Source organism: Gossypium hirsutum, chromosome A12 (genome assembly GCF_007990345.1).
Source record: "Gossypium hirsutum isolate 1008001.06 chromosome A12, Gossypium_hirsutum_v2.1, whole genome shotgun sequence".
In the NCBI taxonomy this organism is placed as follows: domain Eukaryota; kingdom Viridiplantae; phylum Streptophyta; class Magnoliopsida; order Malvales; family Malvaceae; genus Gossypium; species Gossypium hirsutum.
In genome coordinates this window covers 99,417,184-99,432,914 of record NC_053435.1, presented here as the reverse complement: position 1 = coordinate 99,432,914, position 15,731 = coordinate 99,417,184, and the positions used below count along the sequence as shown (strand labels likewise).

The following is a 15,731-nucleotide window of genomic DNA, read 5'->3' as shown; positions in this document are numbered from 1 at the left end:
AATCAAATCCAAACTTTTCAAATAACAAAAATTTTCCATAATTTATTTTTGGTTTTATAATCTTTATAACTTTTTCATATCTTTTAAAATGTTTATATATATATAGATTTGTCAAGTTCAAGTATTAAAAAAATTAAATGAATGATTATAATAATTTTTTTTTTATAAATTTGAGGGAGAAATAAGTAATCAAAAAAAACGACGTCGTTAATGGCGTGCATGAAGGCGTTAAGAATTGGATAGTTGGATTTTCGGATAATGATCCTCCAGGAACCCAACCCAGAAAGGATGAAGCAAAAATTCAACTGATAAATTGACCTTTTTTTTTTAGACAGAAAAATCTCGAAACAACCATAACAATGGCTTCTTTGGCTTTTCCTTCTCTCAGTTCTTTAACCATTTCGCGCCTTCATAGCCAGAAAGCTCCTTTTTTGAACTCTTCAATTCCAACTCCAAGTATGTCAACCTTCAAACATCCAAGTGTCACTCTGCATCGTTTTGTATGCTTCTCTTCCAGCCAATCAAATTAATGGGTTTTGGGTTCATTCAAATTTGTTTTATTGTTTTCTCCTTTGGTTTCTTTTGTTGTTTTTTTTTTAAATTATTGTTTTCTTGTGAATTTAGCAATGTGGGGTTATTCGAATGCAAGCTGGTGAAGAAGATTTTGAGTTGAAACAAATGAGAGATATGGCTGCTGCGAAGAAAAGATGGGATGCTATGGTATATTTTCTTTATTCCTCAGCTTTAAGTTTTCGTTTCTTTTTTCTTTTATCTGATTTTTTTTCCTTGAATCCTCACTACCATATTTGATAAAGTACCCCCCCTCCTTGTACATGTCTAATGAGGATGATTCTCATGACAATGCTAAATCTAGTAAATTGAGCTTTAATATGGGGGCTTCTTGCTTTATTAGCAGTAAGTTTTAGCTGCATTGTGTTTACAGATTAGGGAAGGAAAAGTAAAGATTCTTACACCTAGAGAGGCAGGTTATGCAATTCAACTTTCAAACAAGCCTCTACTCGATGTTCGCCCGTCTAGTGAGCGCGAGAAAGTAATTAATCACTTCTCTTTTAACTTTAATCTCGCAAACATGATTGTTACAACTAGTCTCTTAGCTCCCTTGTCTTCTAGATTGAAGCTACTCTAGTCTTATTATTCATTGTATCATAAATTATGGTTTTGTTTTCAATCCGTGTTTCTTTTGAAATACCATGTTTAAAGCATTACATAGGCATATTTCTTTAAGGTATTGATTATTGTTGGGAAAGTGGTAAGTAATTGGTATCTAAAAACAACAAATTCTTGTTTTTTTCATTTCATCCCTTTCTTATTTAGGGAATTGTATGTTGCGTGGTATCTCCAAGGTTGGTGTCACTTTATTTGTGATTGGAACATATTCATGTTTTCTTACACTGTTTTGAAGGCATGGGTTAAGGGCTCCACCTGGGTACCGATCTTTGAAGTTGATAATAAATTTGACGTTGGAACCCTTTCCAGAAAAGCCACCAATTTTGTGATGGGTATCTCTTGATTCTTTTCCATCATCCGACTTCTAGGAAGATCATATTAATGGTTTACCTAATGTAGGATTACTTGATAAAACCAATTTGGTCCGCTTTCAGGACATATATTAAAACTGTTTTATGTTTTCTATAGGGGGTTGGTGGAGTGGGGTGCCTACATTGTCTTATGACAGGTGCGTTATAAGTTGCCTTTGCTTCTCTATTTTGCGTATGTGGCTCTGCACACATATGTGCTTGTCCATGGCCACTCTCACATTTCATGTATATAAAATAAATTTTGTACTTATTCTTTAACTGCTTTCTTTGACAGTCAGTTCTTGTCAAAAGTTGAGGAGAAATTCCCAAAAGATGCAGAGCTTATCGTTACATGCCAGAAGGGATTGAGGTGATTTTTTTTTTCTTTTAAGTGACAGAGGAGAGAGTGTTTGCACTTTAGTATTGATTTTGTTTCATTTAATGGATTACTTTTCCTTTTAATTTGATCTCAGCTGAAAATGTTTTATGTTATTTAGACCTTAAAATGCTGAAGCATCTTTTTAGGCGAAGCATTTGGACCCAATTTATGGATACAGCTATTATTATAATGTTTGCTTTTGATCTTTTAAGGGCAGTATGAGTCATTTTCAATCTTTATGCAATAATTCTCTCAAAAGAATGAACTTGAGACTATGAATGCTTTGGAATGCTTTGGATGATAGTTTTGAACAATCAGTTTTATTACTAACATAACAAAAAGTGCTCGGAATGCGAATGTTCTTCTGAATCAGAGCTGGAGTTATTAGTCTGTGTCGTGTCTTGACCATTCCAGTTTGTGAGCTCAGTGAAAGAAAAAAGAAAAAGAAGATGGAGAAAAATAGATAGAATTTGATAGTATATATTGTTGTTATGCAATGTAGGCACATGGGTCAATTAGATAAATGATAACTACATTTTAAGTTCTCATTTCAGATTTATGGTCTGTCTACCCTGACTTTGTACGCTATACTTTGTTCTTTTCCGGAGTTGAAATTCATTTCCATGGATTTATTTAGAAACCCACTGCTTGGTCACTGTGACTGAAGGCGAAAATATGTACATCTTTGAGTACCCTTTAGCTGCTAAACATGGCATCAATTCTTTAGCTTCACTGGACTGCACTTTTTTTCCAGATCTCTAGCGGCTTGTGAGCTACTGTGTAATGCTGGCTATAAAAATCTTTTCTGGGTTCAAGGGGGTCTAGAGGCTGCTGAAGAAGAGGTACTGCTTGACAGAATTTCCTTTTAGTTTTTATTCTCATTTTCCTGCTGACTAATTACTTGTGTTCGATTGTACATGAAGAAGTTCAATTAATTTGGCAAATCTCAATTTAATTTTCTTCAGGATCTTGCCAGAGAAGGTACTCAGCCTTTGAAGTTTGCAGGAATTGGTGGGCTTTCAGAGTTTCTTGGGTACATGATATATCTCTCCCTTCTCTCCAAAATAAATATGACAAATTGACCTGCCAGGACCTTGTTCCAAAGACTGGTTTAAGGATATTAAAACGTATGCTACTTGGACTGACGATTTTATATGGATGATCGTACCCTCATACCTATATTTGGATATGCATTGGGCCTGGGTAGAAACACAGGTATTTGACTAAAATGAAGAGTTAGATTAAAACCATTTTATTATAGCTCAAGTTTTTAATACGGAAATAGGTCCTGTATATTTGATTGTAGGGTGTAAAAGAATTTGAAGAAGAAGAAGAAGAAAAATCTCATCTAAAATGTGATCTTGAGTAGCAAGTGCAGTTTGAACTTTGAAATTGAAAACCAGAGACTATGTAACTTATAGTTATCATGTAGACTAGCCATTTTATCTAATTCCATTTTAACTTTCAGTTGGACGGATCAGCAGAGAGCTCAAGCGGCCAGAGAAGGCGGGGGTTACCGATTACTCTACTCGATTCGCCTGGTAATTATTCACTTCATCTTTTCCAGCAAAATGAGCTCAAGTGTAGTAGTTACTTGCAAACATAACCCCGTGTTGATTTTGTCGTCAGGTTGGAGTTTTTGTGGTTGCCGATGCCTTGTTCATTGGTGCACAGCAAGTGGGTCATTATCTTCAGGATATACGGACTCACTAAAGTTATATTGATCTTCTTGAAGATATTCGATTAAAAGTTAAACCATCTGAAAGATGGCAGTTGAATTTGTGATCAACTATAAGATACTGGAGATGTTTTGAGGATCCCAATTTTGAAAGCCACAGTAGTTAGCAGAGTTTCATGGTGTTGCCTGTTTCTTAGGTGCAAATCCTTGTGATTACATATGTCCTCAATCACATTGGCATTGGATACATATAATGGTATCGATTGAAAGCCATTCCGTTCACTTAAAATCTAGTTTTCGGACGCTACAAGTAGAGAAATTTAATGCATTATGGCAAGGAAAATAACATGCATAGATTTACAAGCACATGTAACTTAGAATACTTACTGTAACAGACGAGGCTTTGCACTAGAAAGAACATCTATTCTCTACAGCGATTAGAGGAGATTTTTTGTGTGTGGTAAGGCCGACGGTTTCGGTCATGTCCAAATCCTTCTCTTTTGCTCCACCAGGCAATGACCAATCAAACTTGTGCACGAGATTTGCTAAGAGAAGCTCATTTATTGCGATTGCAAACAAGATTCCCGGACAAGTCCTTCCAGAGCTGAATGGAATCAGCTGGAAATGTTGTCCTTTGAAATCTATGGAATTATCCAAGAACCTGTCCGGAATAAACTCTTCCGGATTCTCCCATGACGCAGGGTCTCTTCCGATTGCCCAAGCATTGATGATAACTTGAGTTCCTTGGATAACGTCATAGCCCTTGAGCTTGACGTCTTTTGTAGATATTGTTGGAAGCAACAAGGGAATCGGAGGATGTAAACGAAGAGTCTCTTTGATGACTGCTTTTAGGTAGTGCATGTTATCGAGATCATCCTCCGATATGCTTGAATTTTCAGCAGAAACATTCCTGACCTCGTTTTGAAGTTTCTTCATTATCTTGGGGTGCCTTAAGAGTTCTGTCATTGCCCACTCCAGGACCGCGTATGTCGTATCGGTACCGGCTGCAAACATATCCTGGAAAGATATCCACTTCAGCTGAAGTTCTGGAACTGTAATATATATATATAATTCTCTTTACAGTGAAAACAACAGTATACACAGATACGTTATGCTAACATATATGAAAAATTAACTTGTTAGTTCTTACCAAGATAAGAGTCTTAATGCTGATTTTTTCTAAAGGAAGTCAACTGTGTTTTCCCTCTGAATCTCCAGCAAAACATCCACAAAGTCTTCTTGATATTCACCTTGGATCCCTGCATGATCATTTACGTGTCTGTCATGCCGATTCATATGTTCTTCGAGCACTCCATCCAGAAATTCATCAAACTCCTTCGCCACTTTCTCTGCTTTACCATGGAGTCCATTAACATGGCTTAACCATGCAAGCCATGGAAGATAATCCCCAACATCCAGAGCACCCAACAACTTCGTAAACTCATTCAAAAGCTTACCAAACTTGTTGGTATCTTCACTGTATTTTCTTCCTAAAGCGATTCTGCAGATAACGTTGTTGTTGGTTGCGGAAAGGAGTTCGCTTAGATTCACCGGGGAACACAAAGAGCTAGACTTTTCGATCTTCTCCACTGCTAGAGCCGTTTCTTCTTCTCGCACACCTCGATAAGATTGAACCCTTCTGTTACTCAAAAGATTTAGTACGCATATACTTCTCATTTGTCTCCAATACTCACCGTAAGGTGCCGACGCCACGTCTTTGTAGTCATAAAGAAGCTTTTGAAAGATGCTGCGTTTCGGTCTGTTTACGAATGTCAAGTCATGAGTTTTCTTGATCTCAGAGGCAGCATCAGAGGAGGAGACGACGAGTACGGGGACATTGCCGAAGCGTAGCGACATGAGAGGACCGAACCTTTGAGCTAAGGACTTGAGTGAGCGATGAGGGTAGCGTCCGATGTTGTGGAGGTTTCCGATGATTGGGAGTTTCGGCGGCCACGGTGGTAATACGAGGTTTCTTGTGTTAAAGGTACGAATGAAGACGACCACGAAGATGGCCAACAAGGAGAAGAAGAGGGGACATGAAATGAAAAAGATTTCATATTGTTCTAAAAGTTGCAGAAAACTGGAGATATCCTTTACCATATTCCACAAATTACTGTATGAAAGATGAAAGAGATGGGTATGTACAATTCTAGGATCAGCGCGCATGAATTTAGATAGAGATTGCAAAGTGATATTAGGGTTGTTTTTGGGTTAATTCAGATTGGACACTTGTGCGTGTTGTGTTGGTAATTTCATTCAGCGGCTTTGAATAATAATGTTGAAATTAAAATACGTGATTCAAAAACTACATATTTTTAGACAACGCAGCAGCTTCCAATTTCGGTTTCGGTGATAATATCATGAGTAGGACAATCACCACCTTCAATAAATAATTTAAAAAAAAAATGTCATGACAGTAATTGGCATAATGAAATTAAATGGGATACACCCAAATTCGGAACACAAAAAGCATCCAATTAATTTGCTTTCAGCATTTCAGTCCCTACAATATTGTTTATTTTGTTAGAAAACACTTGTTCTCTTTCCTTTGTTGTTTATATTTGTTTCATGTCATGTTAGTGCACGATGTATTGTTACTCAAAAAAAAAAAAAAGTTGGTTGCTTTGTTAATAATTTCTATGGATTTTTTTTTTGTGAGGATGATATTCGATATGTTTTTCTCGATATATAAATTTAATGGATTATTAGTGAATAATAATATTATATATTATTATATTTTTTTTGAATTTTATGTTTATGGTTTAGTATTTGAGTTTATGTTTAAATAAAGTTTATTTATTTATAAGTTTTCTATTTTTTTTTATTTCACCATAGAGGTACTATACATATTGTTATTTGTTTACTGATAATGCATCAAATATTCACACCTATTTATAATTTTTTTTAATATGTTTTAGTTTAATTAATAAATTGGTCCTTAAATTATACCCAAATTCTCAAATTAGTACCTAAGGTGCCGAAGTTATCCCTAAATTGTCAATTTTGTCTCGGTTTACCCAAAAACGATATTAACTATTAAGAACATGACATGAGACGCATTCTTATTAGATGCTATACACTTTTCACGTAAGATGAGGCAAAAAAATAACCGTTTAAGTAGGACTAAGCAATAAATGCCAAGAAATAGAAGCCTAATCTAAACTAAGGTGTTTGGATAATTTTTAGAATACAAATTAAAAAATTACGGTTACTCAAGCCGAATTGAATTTTAAGATGTAAAAATAACTATTTTATATTAAAAATAGATAAAATAAACTAAAACCCTATAAAAATAATTTTAAAATATAATATAAGAGTTATTTATTTTTTATTACTTAAAATTTTATTTCTTTTAGAAACATTAATCAAAAAATTCTGGAACTTTATATTACTTTATAAAATATTGTCCAAACCCTTCAACAAAACTTATTTTGTCAAAATAAACTCGAAAGGCCAAAACCTAAAAGCAGTATGAAAAAATTGATAACTACACTAACCCTTCCCCAAGTTTAGGGACCATTTCTCATAAAAAAATTATAGTTGATGCACAATATTAATGGAAGTCGAGAAGAAGGAAAGGGGCTTGAGTCAAGGAATTAAAGCCGGTTCACCCATTCTAGGGCCGAAAGTCGAACAGGTAGAAAGATTCCACACAAATGCTTAATGTATTAGGGTTTTGTGTGGAGAGAAATCCTCCTACTAAGTGATATCTTAGATTATTTTATAGTAGATGTGAGTGTCCAATGGAGGGTCCAAGTCCAACCAAGTGTAAATTGAGGTAGGGATATAATCCCCTAATTGAGAGGTAAGTTATAAAGTAACCATGCCTCGAGACCATCCGTAGATTGTCCCCATGAGTGGTAAAGTATCAGGGTGAAGGGTGCAATTTATTGATCAGGTGACTCGAGAATATACAATGTCTTACGAGATTTTTAAATTCATGCCCACCTCTTTAATAATGTGTTTTCGAATGATACTTCTATTTAAAATTTAACTCATTCAAATTTCACTTTATGATTTAATGGATGGTATGCCCATTAACTTGATAATCAAAAAATGGATAACCTATATTCTAGTGGTGCAAATGTGAGCTAGAGGTGTGCATGGACCGGGCTACCCGGCCCGGCCCGAGGCCCCCGTCTGAAAAATGGGAAGGTTCTAGTAAAAATATAGGCTCGAAATATGGATTTGGGCAAAAAAAGGAGGCCCGTTTAGAAAACGGGCCGGGCCTCGAGTAAATTTTTTTGGCCCGGTCCCTGCCCGAATTATATACTAAATATATATTTTTATTTTTAATCACATTTACATTTTATTTTCAATTTTAATATAACTACTTTTTATTATATTTTCAATTTGTGTATTATTTTAAGAATTGGTTTAGTCTCATTTTTTATTTGTTGCTTGTTTTAATATTTGTTTTTATGTTTTTAAATATATTTAATTTATTATATTTAAAAAATTTTATTTAATGAAATAAGCTAAAAAAAGTCGGCAGGGCCAGGCTCGGGCTTAACAATTTTATTTAGAGAAAAACTTGAATAAATTTTTAGGCCCGTATTTTGGGCCGGGCCAGACCCGGGCCTAAAATTTTATTTGGGCCCGGCCCGGCCATGCACACCTCACCACTAACTAGCAGTCGACATTTTAGACTCAACACCAATGACATAATAGGAGGGACGTTTTGGCATTAATCAGTCATTCGTCAACTATTTTAGATATTTTCTGTTTTCTGGTTTGAAACGCATCCACCAAAACCCTTTAGAAAGCCCACAGTCCACACACCCCCACAACAATCTGCTTTTAATTCTTTTCCATGTACTCCACCCAAACCACGCTACCTGTAACATTTTAAACCCTTTGCCATGTTAATATTTATAAACTCAACTTATAAATTGGGTTTGGAAGAGGAAGGAAAAAATCATTCATTCTTGGGCTTGGAAGAGATCTGTTGATTAAGGGACTTGATTGGCAATTAAGAGATGATAAGCACTTTTTTTGTTGCTGATGGCAATATCTATCACAAGGAGCTGATTCCTAGTTCTGATACAAGTTAGCTTTTAATCGAATCGAATAAAAAAATTTTATATCAATCGAGTTGATGACTCTTATTTTATCATCTTAACTCAATTTGAAATTTTTTCGAATTAAGTTGATTGAAATAAAATTTGAGTCGAGTAAAATTGTTTAAGATAACTTAAAAAATTAAACATGTCAAATTAAAATTTTATTACAGTATAACTAATTACATGTTAGAGCATATAAATTTAAAACCATATATATTTTTTCAAAGAAAAATAATAATAATAATAATATATTCTAGTATAATAAACTTGAATAAATAATTAACTTATTTCGGCCTCAAAATTATTACTTTAGAGACCAATTTATTCATCTTCAAAATTAACAGGGATTAAAGGGATATTTCCACCAATCTATTATTCGAATTATTTGAGTTGTAAAGTTCAACTTGACTCGAATTTGAAATTCGAATTACTTATTCAAATTAATTCGAATAATTAAATTCAATTAACTTAAATATAAATTTTATTTTATTTTATTTTATTTTAAATGGAATCAAATTCTACTTTCACTACAAAACAGTTTTAATGTGATCGCAACCTCATGTGTATTGGCAGAGCCTGGTGGTCCTTCTCCTAGCTAAGGGACCACCTATCTCCTCACATTTGTGCTGAAATTATGAAGAAAGGTATTAATATATGAATTCATGATCTCAAAACTATACTTTTCTTTTTTCTTTTTCTTTATCTAAGTTATCTCAATTCTTAACACAGTTAAAAAAAATCATTAATAAATTATATCGTGCCACATCAATACTGGGATATAGAGGGACAATAGGGGGAGAGAAATTCTTTTTAATATTAATATAATTATTTTAATTAATATTAATATTAATATAAAATTATAAAATAACACTTTACCACCCATGTTGAACTAAGTTAACGAAATTCAAAATTAATTATCAAACTAAATATTTACTAAGATGGTGTTTGATAAATTTAAAAAATAAATGTTAGAGAAATTGAGTACTAAAAATTGAAGTATTAAATTTATGTTATGAAATTTGTTTGAACATTATATTTTTTGGTAAATATAGATTTTAAATTATATAAATAATATATTTTACATTTTATTTTTAATTTTTAAATATTTCACCTTATTCTAAACAAAAGTCAAATTTTAAATGTAAAATTTTTATAGGATAATATAATATTAAAATAAATAAAATAAAATTTAGGGATAAAGTTCAAAATTATACATGAACTATAGTTTAACGTGCAATTGTATACATAAACTTTGATTTTGTGTAATTTTATACATGAAATTTTGATTTGATCCAATTCTTAGAAATTATTAACACAATCTTTGATATAACATCATTTTATGTTTATATGTTGCATACATAAATAATTATATTTATATTTATCTAATATAAAAATAAATTGATGTATTTGTTTCTTTAAATGTGTATAATTAAACCAAAATTAAAGTTTCAAGTATGCATTTGAACTACAATTAGAGTTTCACATGTATAATTGCACCAAATTAAAGTTCATGTACACAATTGCACATTAAATCAAAGTTCATATATAATTTTGAGATTTATCCCTAAAATTTAAGTGATAAGTAGCTCTTATCTACTTATCATATTCCACTTTTTTTGTAGAAAAAATTCTACCAGATTGTTTTTATTTTGGATTATCAAACATGTGTAAAATATTAAATCATTTTCAATGGATTAAATTTTTTTCAACGGTTTATCAAATAAGACCTAAGTTAACGATAAGAGTAATTAAAATATTTAGTTATGTAACACCCTTAACCCATATCCGTCCCCGGAATAGGGTTACAGAGCATTACCAAAATTTACAGAATATATAACTGACATTTCATATAATTTATCATTATATCAGAATCTATTCATAATAAATCATATAGTCCCTTTTTATGAGCCCTTGAAGCCTAAAATAAACATTAGAAACAAGTCGTCACTAAACCGGGTACTTAGAGAATTTTTCGCAAAATCTCAAAAAAATTTCCACGGTATAGGGGACACACGCTCATGTGATCAGGCCATATGGTTCACACAGTCGAGAGACACGCCCGTGTCCCTGACCTTGTGGACATTCGAAATAGGGACACACGGCCGTGTCCTATCCTGTGTCCAAATTAGGGTGGTTACTGACTTGGGTCATACGGCCAAGCCACACGCCCGTATGCTAGGCCGTGTGAACATTTTAATTTATATTAATTAGGTGCAGGGGCTACATGGCCTAGCCACACACCCCAGTGCTAGGCTGTGTGCCACACACAGTTGAGACACACATCCGTGTGCCAGGCTGTGTGCCACACATGGTTGAGACACACGCCCGTGTCTCTGCCCGTATGAAAATACCTAAGCATTCTATTTTTGCAATTTTAAAGATGCAGGGGACATGCAGCCAATCCACACGTCTATGCGCATGGCCACGTGTCACACACAGTTGAGACACATGCCCGTGTCTTTACTCGTGTAAATGAAAATAGGTCATTTTCTATGCCACTTTTCTCACCCAATTTGCTTTCCACCTATAATAACGTTTAAGCACATTCACAAGCCAATTAATAACTTTCAAATCAAGCCAAACTAAGTCTTATACATGATATATCATGACATTTATTCAAACTTCCAACTTACTCAATTGATCATTTACTTACTTAAGTATGTTTATAGCTAAAATACCAATCAAAGCACACTCACATACCAAACATAATACAACCTCATGCATATATACATCAAATGTACCATCACTAGCCATTCCAATGGCTAATTACAACCAAAGCATATCATCATTTGGCTTAACTTAGTGTATACATGCCATTATACCAAAGGTAATTTTACTAATTATACCAAAATGAGCTGAAGGATAGTGTGATTTTGCTATGACCCGCTTCCAACCTTTATGAGCTTCCGAGTACTATAAAACAGAGGAAAGAAAACGAAGTAAGCATTTAATGCTTAGTAAGTTCGTATAACAAGAATTTAACTTACCAATTGTATTTGTTTAAAGTAAACATACATAGTACATCCAAATCAATGTAATCAATAACTAAACACACATACATCCTCATCAAACATGTTAGTGATGCAATTCACATAAATACTAAGAAATATGGATGAGCTCATCAATATTCTATTTCCACGTACATGTATTTATCACTTTAAGTTTCCAATGAACATGTACATTTCACATCATTGTATATCAAGTATTTCTCATAGTCATTAATCTTGAATTCATATCATCTTATACTAGAACTTTACTGTAACACCCCTCGCCCGCATCCGACGTCGGGACGCGGTTCGAGGTGCTACCTGACTTTTACTAACACTTCCATACTAAACAAGGCCATGAAATCTCAAATAATTAAAAACTTTTCTTTTCACATGTAATCTGTCCCTTATGCGAGCTTACGAGGCCCAATACATGCATTCGGGGTGGTTTGGGACTCATTAACTTGTTTTATCAATGTTTACAACATATTCTCAAGTTCACTACAAACTGTCTTCCTGAGCAGCAGTCACTAAATTATTTATATCTGGAGCTACGAAACTCCAAATTAAGTTCTGTTAATTTTTCCTGAAACTAGAATCATTTATCTTTCTTCCATAAAATTTCCAGAATTTTTGACTTAGCCAATTAGTACAGTTTATTCCTCAAGTTTGCTCCTGATTCACTGTCTGACAGTTTCAACCCTTCTGCACTAAAGTTCAATTATCTCATAGTACAGGACTCGAATAATGTTCTCGTCTATTTCTCTTGAAACTAGACTCATATGTATACTTACTAATTTTTTTCTAGAATTTTTGGTCAAGCCATTTAGTACAGTTTATTAGTTAAAGTTTCCCATGTTTCAGGGTATGACTACTCTGACCCCTATGCACTTCGAACCGAATTTCTCCCTGTACATAATTCCAATGATCATGCTGTTTTTTTCCCTTAAAGACAGACTCAATAAGGAATCCATGCATGTAAGGTATGACTCTTAATAATTTTTTTACAATTTAAGATGAATTTATAAAATCAGAACAGGGGATCTCAAATTCATTCAAACCCTATTTCACGAGAATTTAAATATCACACAATATAGAGTTCTTTTTCTTCCTCTATTTCTTTCATGTGAAAATAGACTCATTAAGCTTTAATCCCATATTTTATTCTGCCTCTAAGTCATTTTCCACTATTTTTAGTGTATTTTCAAAGTTACACTACTGCAGTAACTCAAATTTGTCAAGGCTAAGTTACTCATTCATGGTCATTGTTCATAATATTAATACAACACCATTTTATCCATCATGGTAAGAACACATATTATGTATCATAGATCATCACATATCAAGGCATTCTCATAGGCTTAGTATACATACTTGCACAACTCGTAACATAACTCGAGTGCATACTCACCAATGACTTACCTCATTGGGACCATCATCAACTCTTTCCTTGGATTGCCCGTTGAACACTTGGAATACTAATTGGATACTCGAAAAGCCTTTGCACATAAGTGCCTCAATTGTAGCTAAAGCTATCTCATATCTCATGACATTTCAATGCTCACTATCGAGCTAGTCATCTAGACTCATAATTCCTAGTGACATGTCACTCGTATCCTAATTTATTCCTAAGGTTCAAACCGGATTTTTCCTTGCCTATTAAGGCTTTGTCTTATCATATTTCTATTAATCACATACACATTAATATCTGTACAATTCATGTAATGATAACATTTAAATACATGTATAGCATGGTATTGTTTACATACGAACTTACCTATATACCACAAAGGTGAAAAGACATACTCGTCCATAAATCGATTTCTTTCCGTTCTAGGTCCAAATCTCAATTTTCATCATCTATAACATCAATTTAGCCTAACAATCAGTCACAATATTCATATGGGTCTAAAAATCATATTTTTAAAAATTTTCATTTTGACCCCTAAACTTTTGCATATTTACACTTTTGCCCCAATGCTCGTAAATTAATTTTTATCACATTTATTTACTCCTTGAGTCTAGATGAACCATTTTCATAACTACAGCAACTCATAATTTCAACTATTTTACACATTTACAACTCATTTTACAGCTTAGCAATTTAGCCCTTTTTAAGGTATTTTCATGCAATTTCTTTCACAAAAGTTGTTTATTAGACAACTAGGACTCATAATCTTCCATAAAAAGACAGAAAACAACACATTTACTCTCATGGTAAAACCCTAGACTCTTCATCATTTTGCAAAATAATCCCCTCTTATGAAAGCTCATGCTTTAGGGGTTCCAAAAATGTAAAAATCATCAAGCAAAGACATTAAAATCACTTACTATAAAGGGAGTTTCTTTGCTGAAAGATTCCAGCTTCTAAACCCTTTCTTTGTTGCCATTTTTCAGTGGAGAGAAGATGAAGAAAAGATGATATTTTCTTTTCTTTATTTTATTACTAATTAGTCAATTAAAACACATAAAAGCCACAAATTTTGGCCTTTTGACCAATTGGTCTCCCCTTGGCCGGACACACACTTAAAAAGGGTCTAATTGCCCTTTAAATGCCTCCAATTTTAGGTCTCTAGTCTATTAACACATTTAGGCATTAACACACAACTTTTATCTTTTACGCGATTTAGTCTTTTTTCGAAATTAGACTAGAAATCGCTAAAATTAACTTACCAAAATTTACATGCACTTATAAAATTATATTATAACACAAAATAATACTAAAATAATTTTCTCTAGCCTCAAAATAGTGGTCCCGAAACTACTGTTCTACTAGGCCCAAAATCGGGCTGTTACATTTCTTCCCCTCTTTAGGAATTTTCGTCCCCGAAAATCTTACCAGAAAAAGTTGTTCTCTACTTTCACGAGTCACTTATATATTTTTCTCACAACTTACAAAACAACTCAGCACAAGCTCATATTCAAGATTTCCTATAGCTTTTCCATAGTTGAGGTATAAACCTTGGAGCTCAATTTGAAACACTGGAGACTGACATTCTTGGAACTATAAACTCAGAAACATACAACTCAGTCACATCTATCAAATAATATATCTGTACATACTAAAATAATCATGCGGACTTCCATCATCAATTTATCACAAATCAACTTGCATCCCTCTTTTTTCCTGGGAATGAGAGATATCCCGATACGAAATTCATAACAGTCCTTTCTCATTTTCTTCCCACTGTCATCACTGACAATAATAATCTCGAATACATTTGATATTTGGCTTTACCCTATAGACAATTTGACATCCTTTGAACAAATAGACAAGATACTGCTGTGAACTCTGTACTCAATTCTCTGTATACCCAGAGTTTCTCAGTACTGAAATCTTACTCTGAATTAATAGTAATAGAAACCAGAAATCAAATCCTCCCTGAAATTCCAAATTAAAAGTCGAATCATGCTTTACTTGTTTAATTTACCACTTATAGCCACATTTCTATACTCTGATCATCAACTGTTTAGAAACTTTACTAACATGAATCAAATGATTCCAACTTCATAGATGTGGTCTCTTTATTAATCAGGATAACTATACTTATAAAATCTCTCGAACAAGAGAAATCCAACTAATATGTTTCCATAACATACTTTCAAGAATAAAACCCCATCATTTCTGACTGTACGACTACTTACCAAGGAACACGTAACAGTATTCTCGAACTAGAGAATAAACTTAAATGCACATAACTCAGATTTACTTTTGCAGAATAACCATTCTTTACCCCAGGAATTTTTAAAAAATCTCGACACTGAAATCCCCACACTTCTATGGTCGAGCCAGAAGCTTAATCATAACAGATTCTAATATCGCAAGTCAAAGATTACTCGTAAAGATAAGCCAAGCTTGATAATTCTCGAAACAAGAACGAGAAAAAAACCCATATAAGAAATTCTAAGATATAAAGACTATACCAGAAATCCGAGAATATAATCCAGAAGAAAATACTAAAGATGATCCGGAAAATCCCTCAAAGAAAACCATAAGGAAACTACTGTCTGTACGCTCTAGAATTTCTCGTAACAAAGATAATATAATTCTCACATATATAAACCATAATCAATAGAACATCAGAA

General features: G+C 33.4%; 1 protein-coding gene and 1 pseudogene across 5 annotated transcripts; one reads left to right on the top strand and one right to left on the bottom strand.

Moving 5' to 3' along the window:
• Positions 1-104: 104 nt before the first annotated feature.
• On the top strand, positions 105-3,877 carry LOC121211049 (rhodanese-like domain-containing protein 11, chloroplastic). Of its 5 annotated transcripts, none has more exons than XM_041083251.1 (11): positions 105-500; positions 625-720; positions 944-1,051; positions 1,424-1,520; positions 1,657-1,696; positions 1,834-1,908; positions 2,672-2,759; positions 2,883-2,950; positions 3,125-3,132; positions 3,386-3,458; positions 3,547-3,766. In XM_041083251.1, the coding sequence occupies exons 1-11, from the start codon at positions 360-362 to the stop codon at positions 3,662-3,664; spliced, it is 912 nt and encodes a 303-aa protein (XP_040939185.1). In that variant the 5' UTR covers positions 105-359; the 3' UTR covers positions 3,665-3,766. The 5 variants fall into 5 exon arrangements, with proteins under 5 accessions (XP_040939185.1, XP_040939187.1, XP_040939189.1 ...); XM_041083252.1 differs by having other exon boundaries at positions 255-500; positions 1,657-1,690; positions 1,828-1,908; XM_041083253.1 differs by lacking the exon at positions 3,125-3,132 and having other exon boundaries at positions 3,547-3,877.
• LOC121211048 (cytochrome P450 736A117-like) lies at positions 3,836-5,911 on the bottom strand (annotated as a pseudogene).
• Between the last annotated feature and the right edge of the window lie 9,820 nt (positions 5,912-15,731).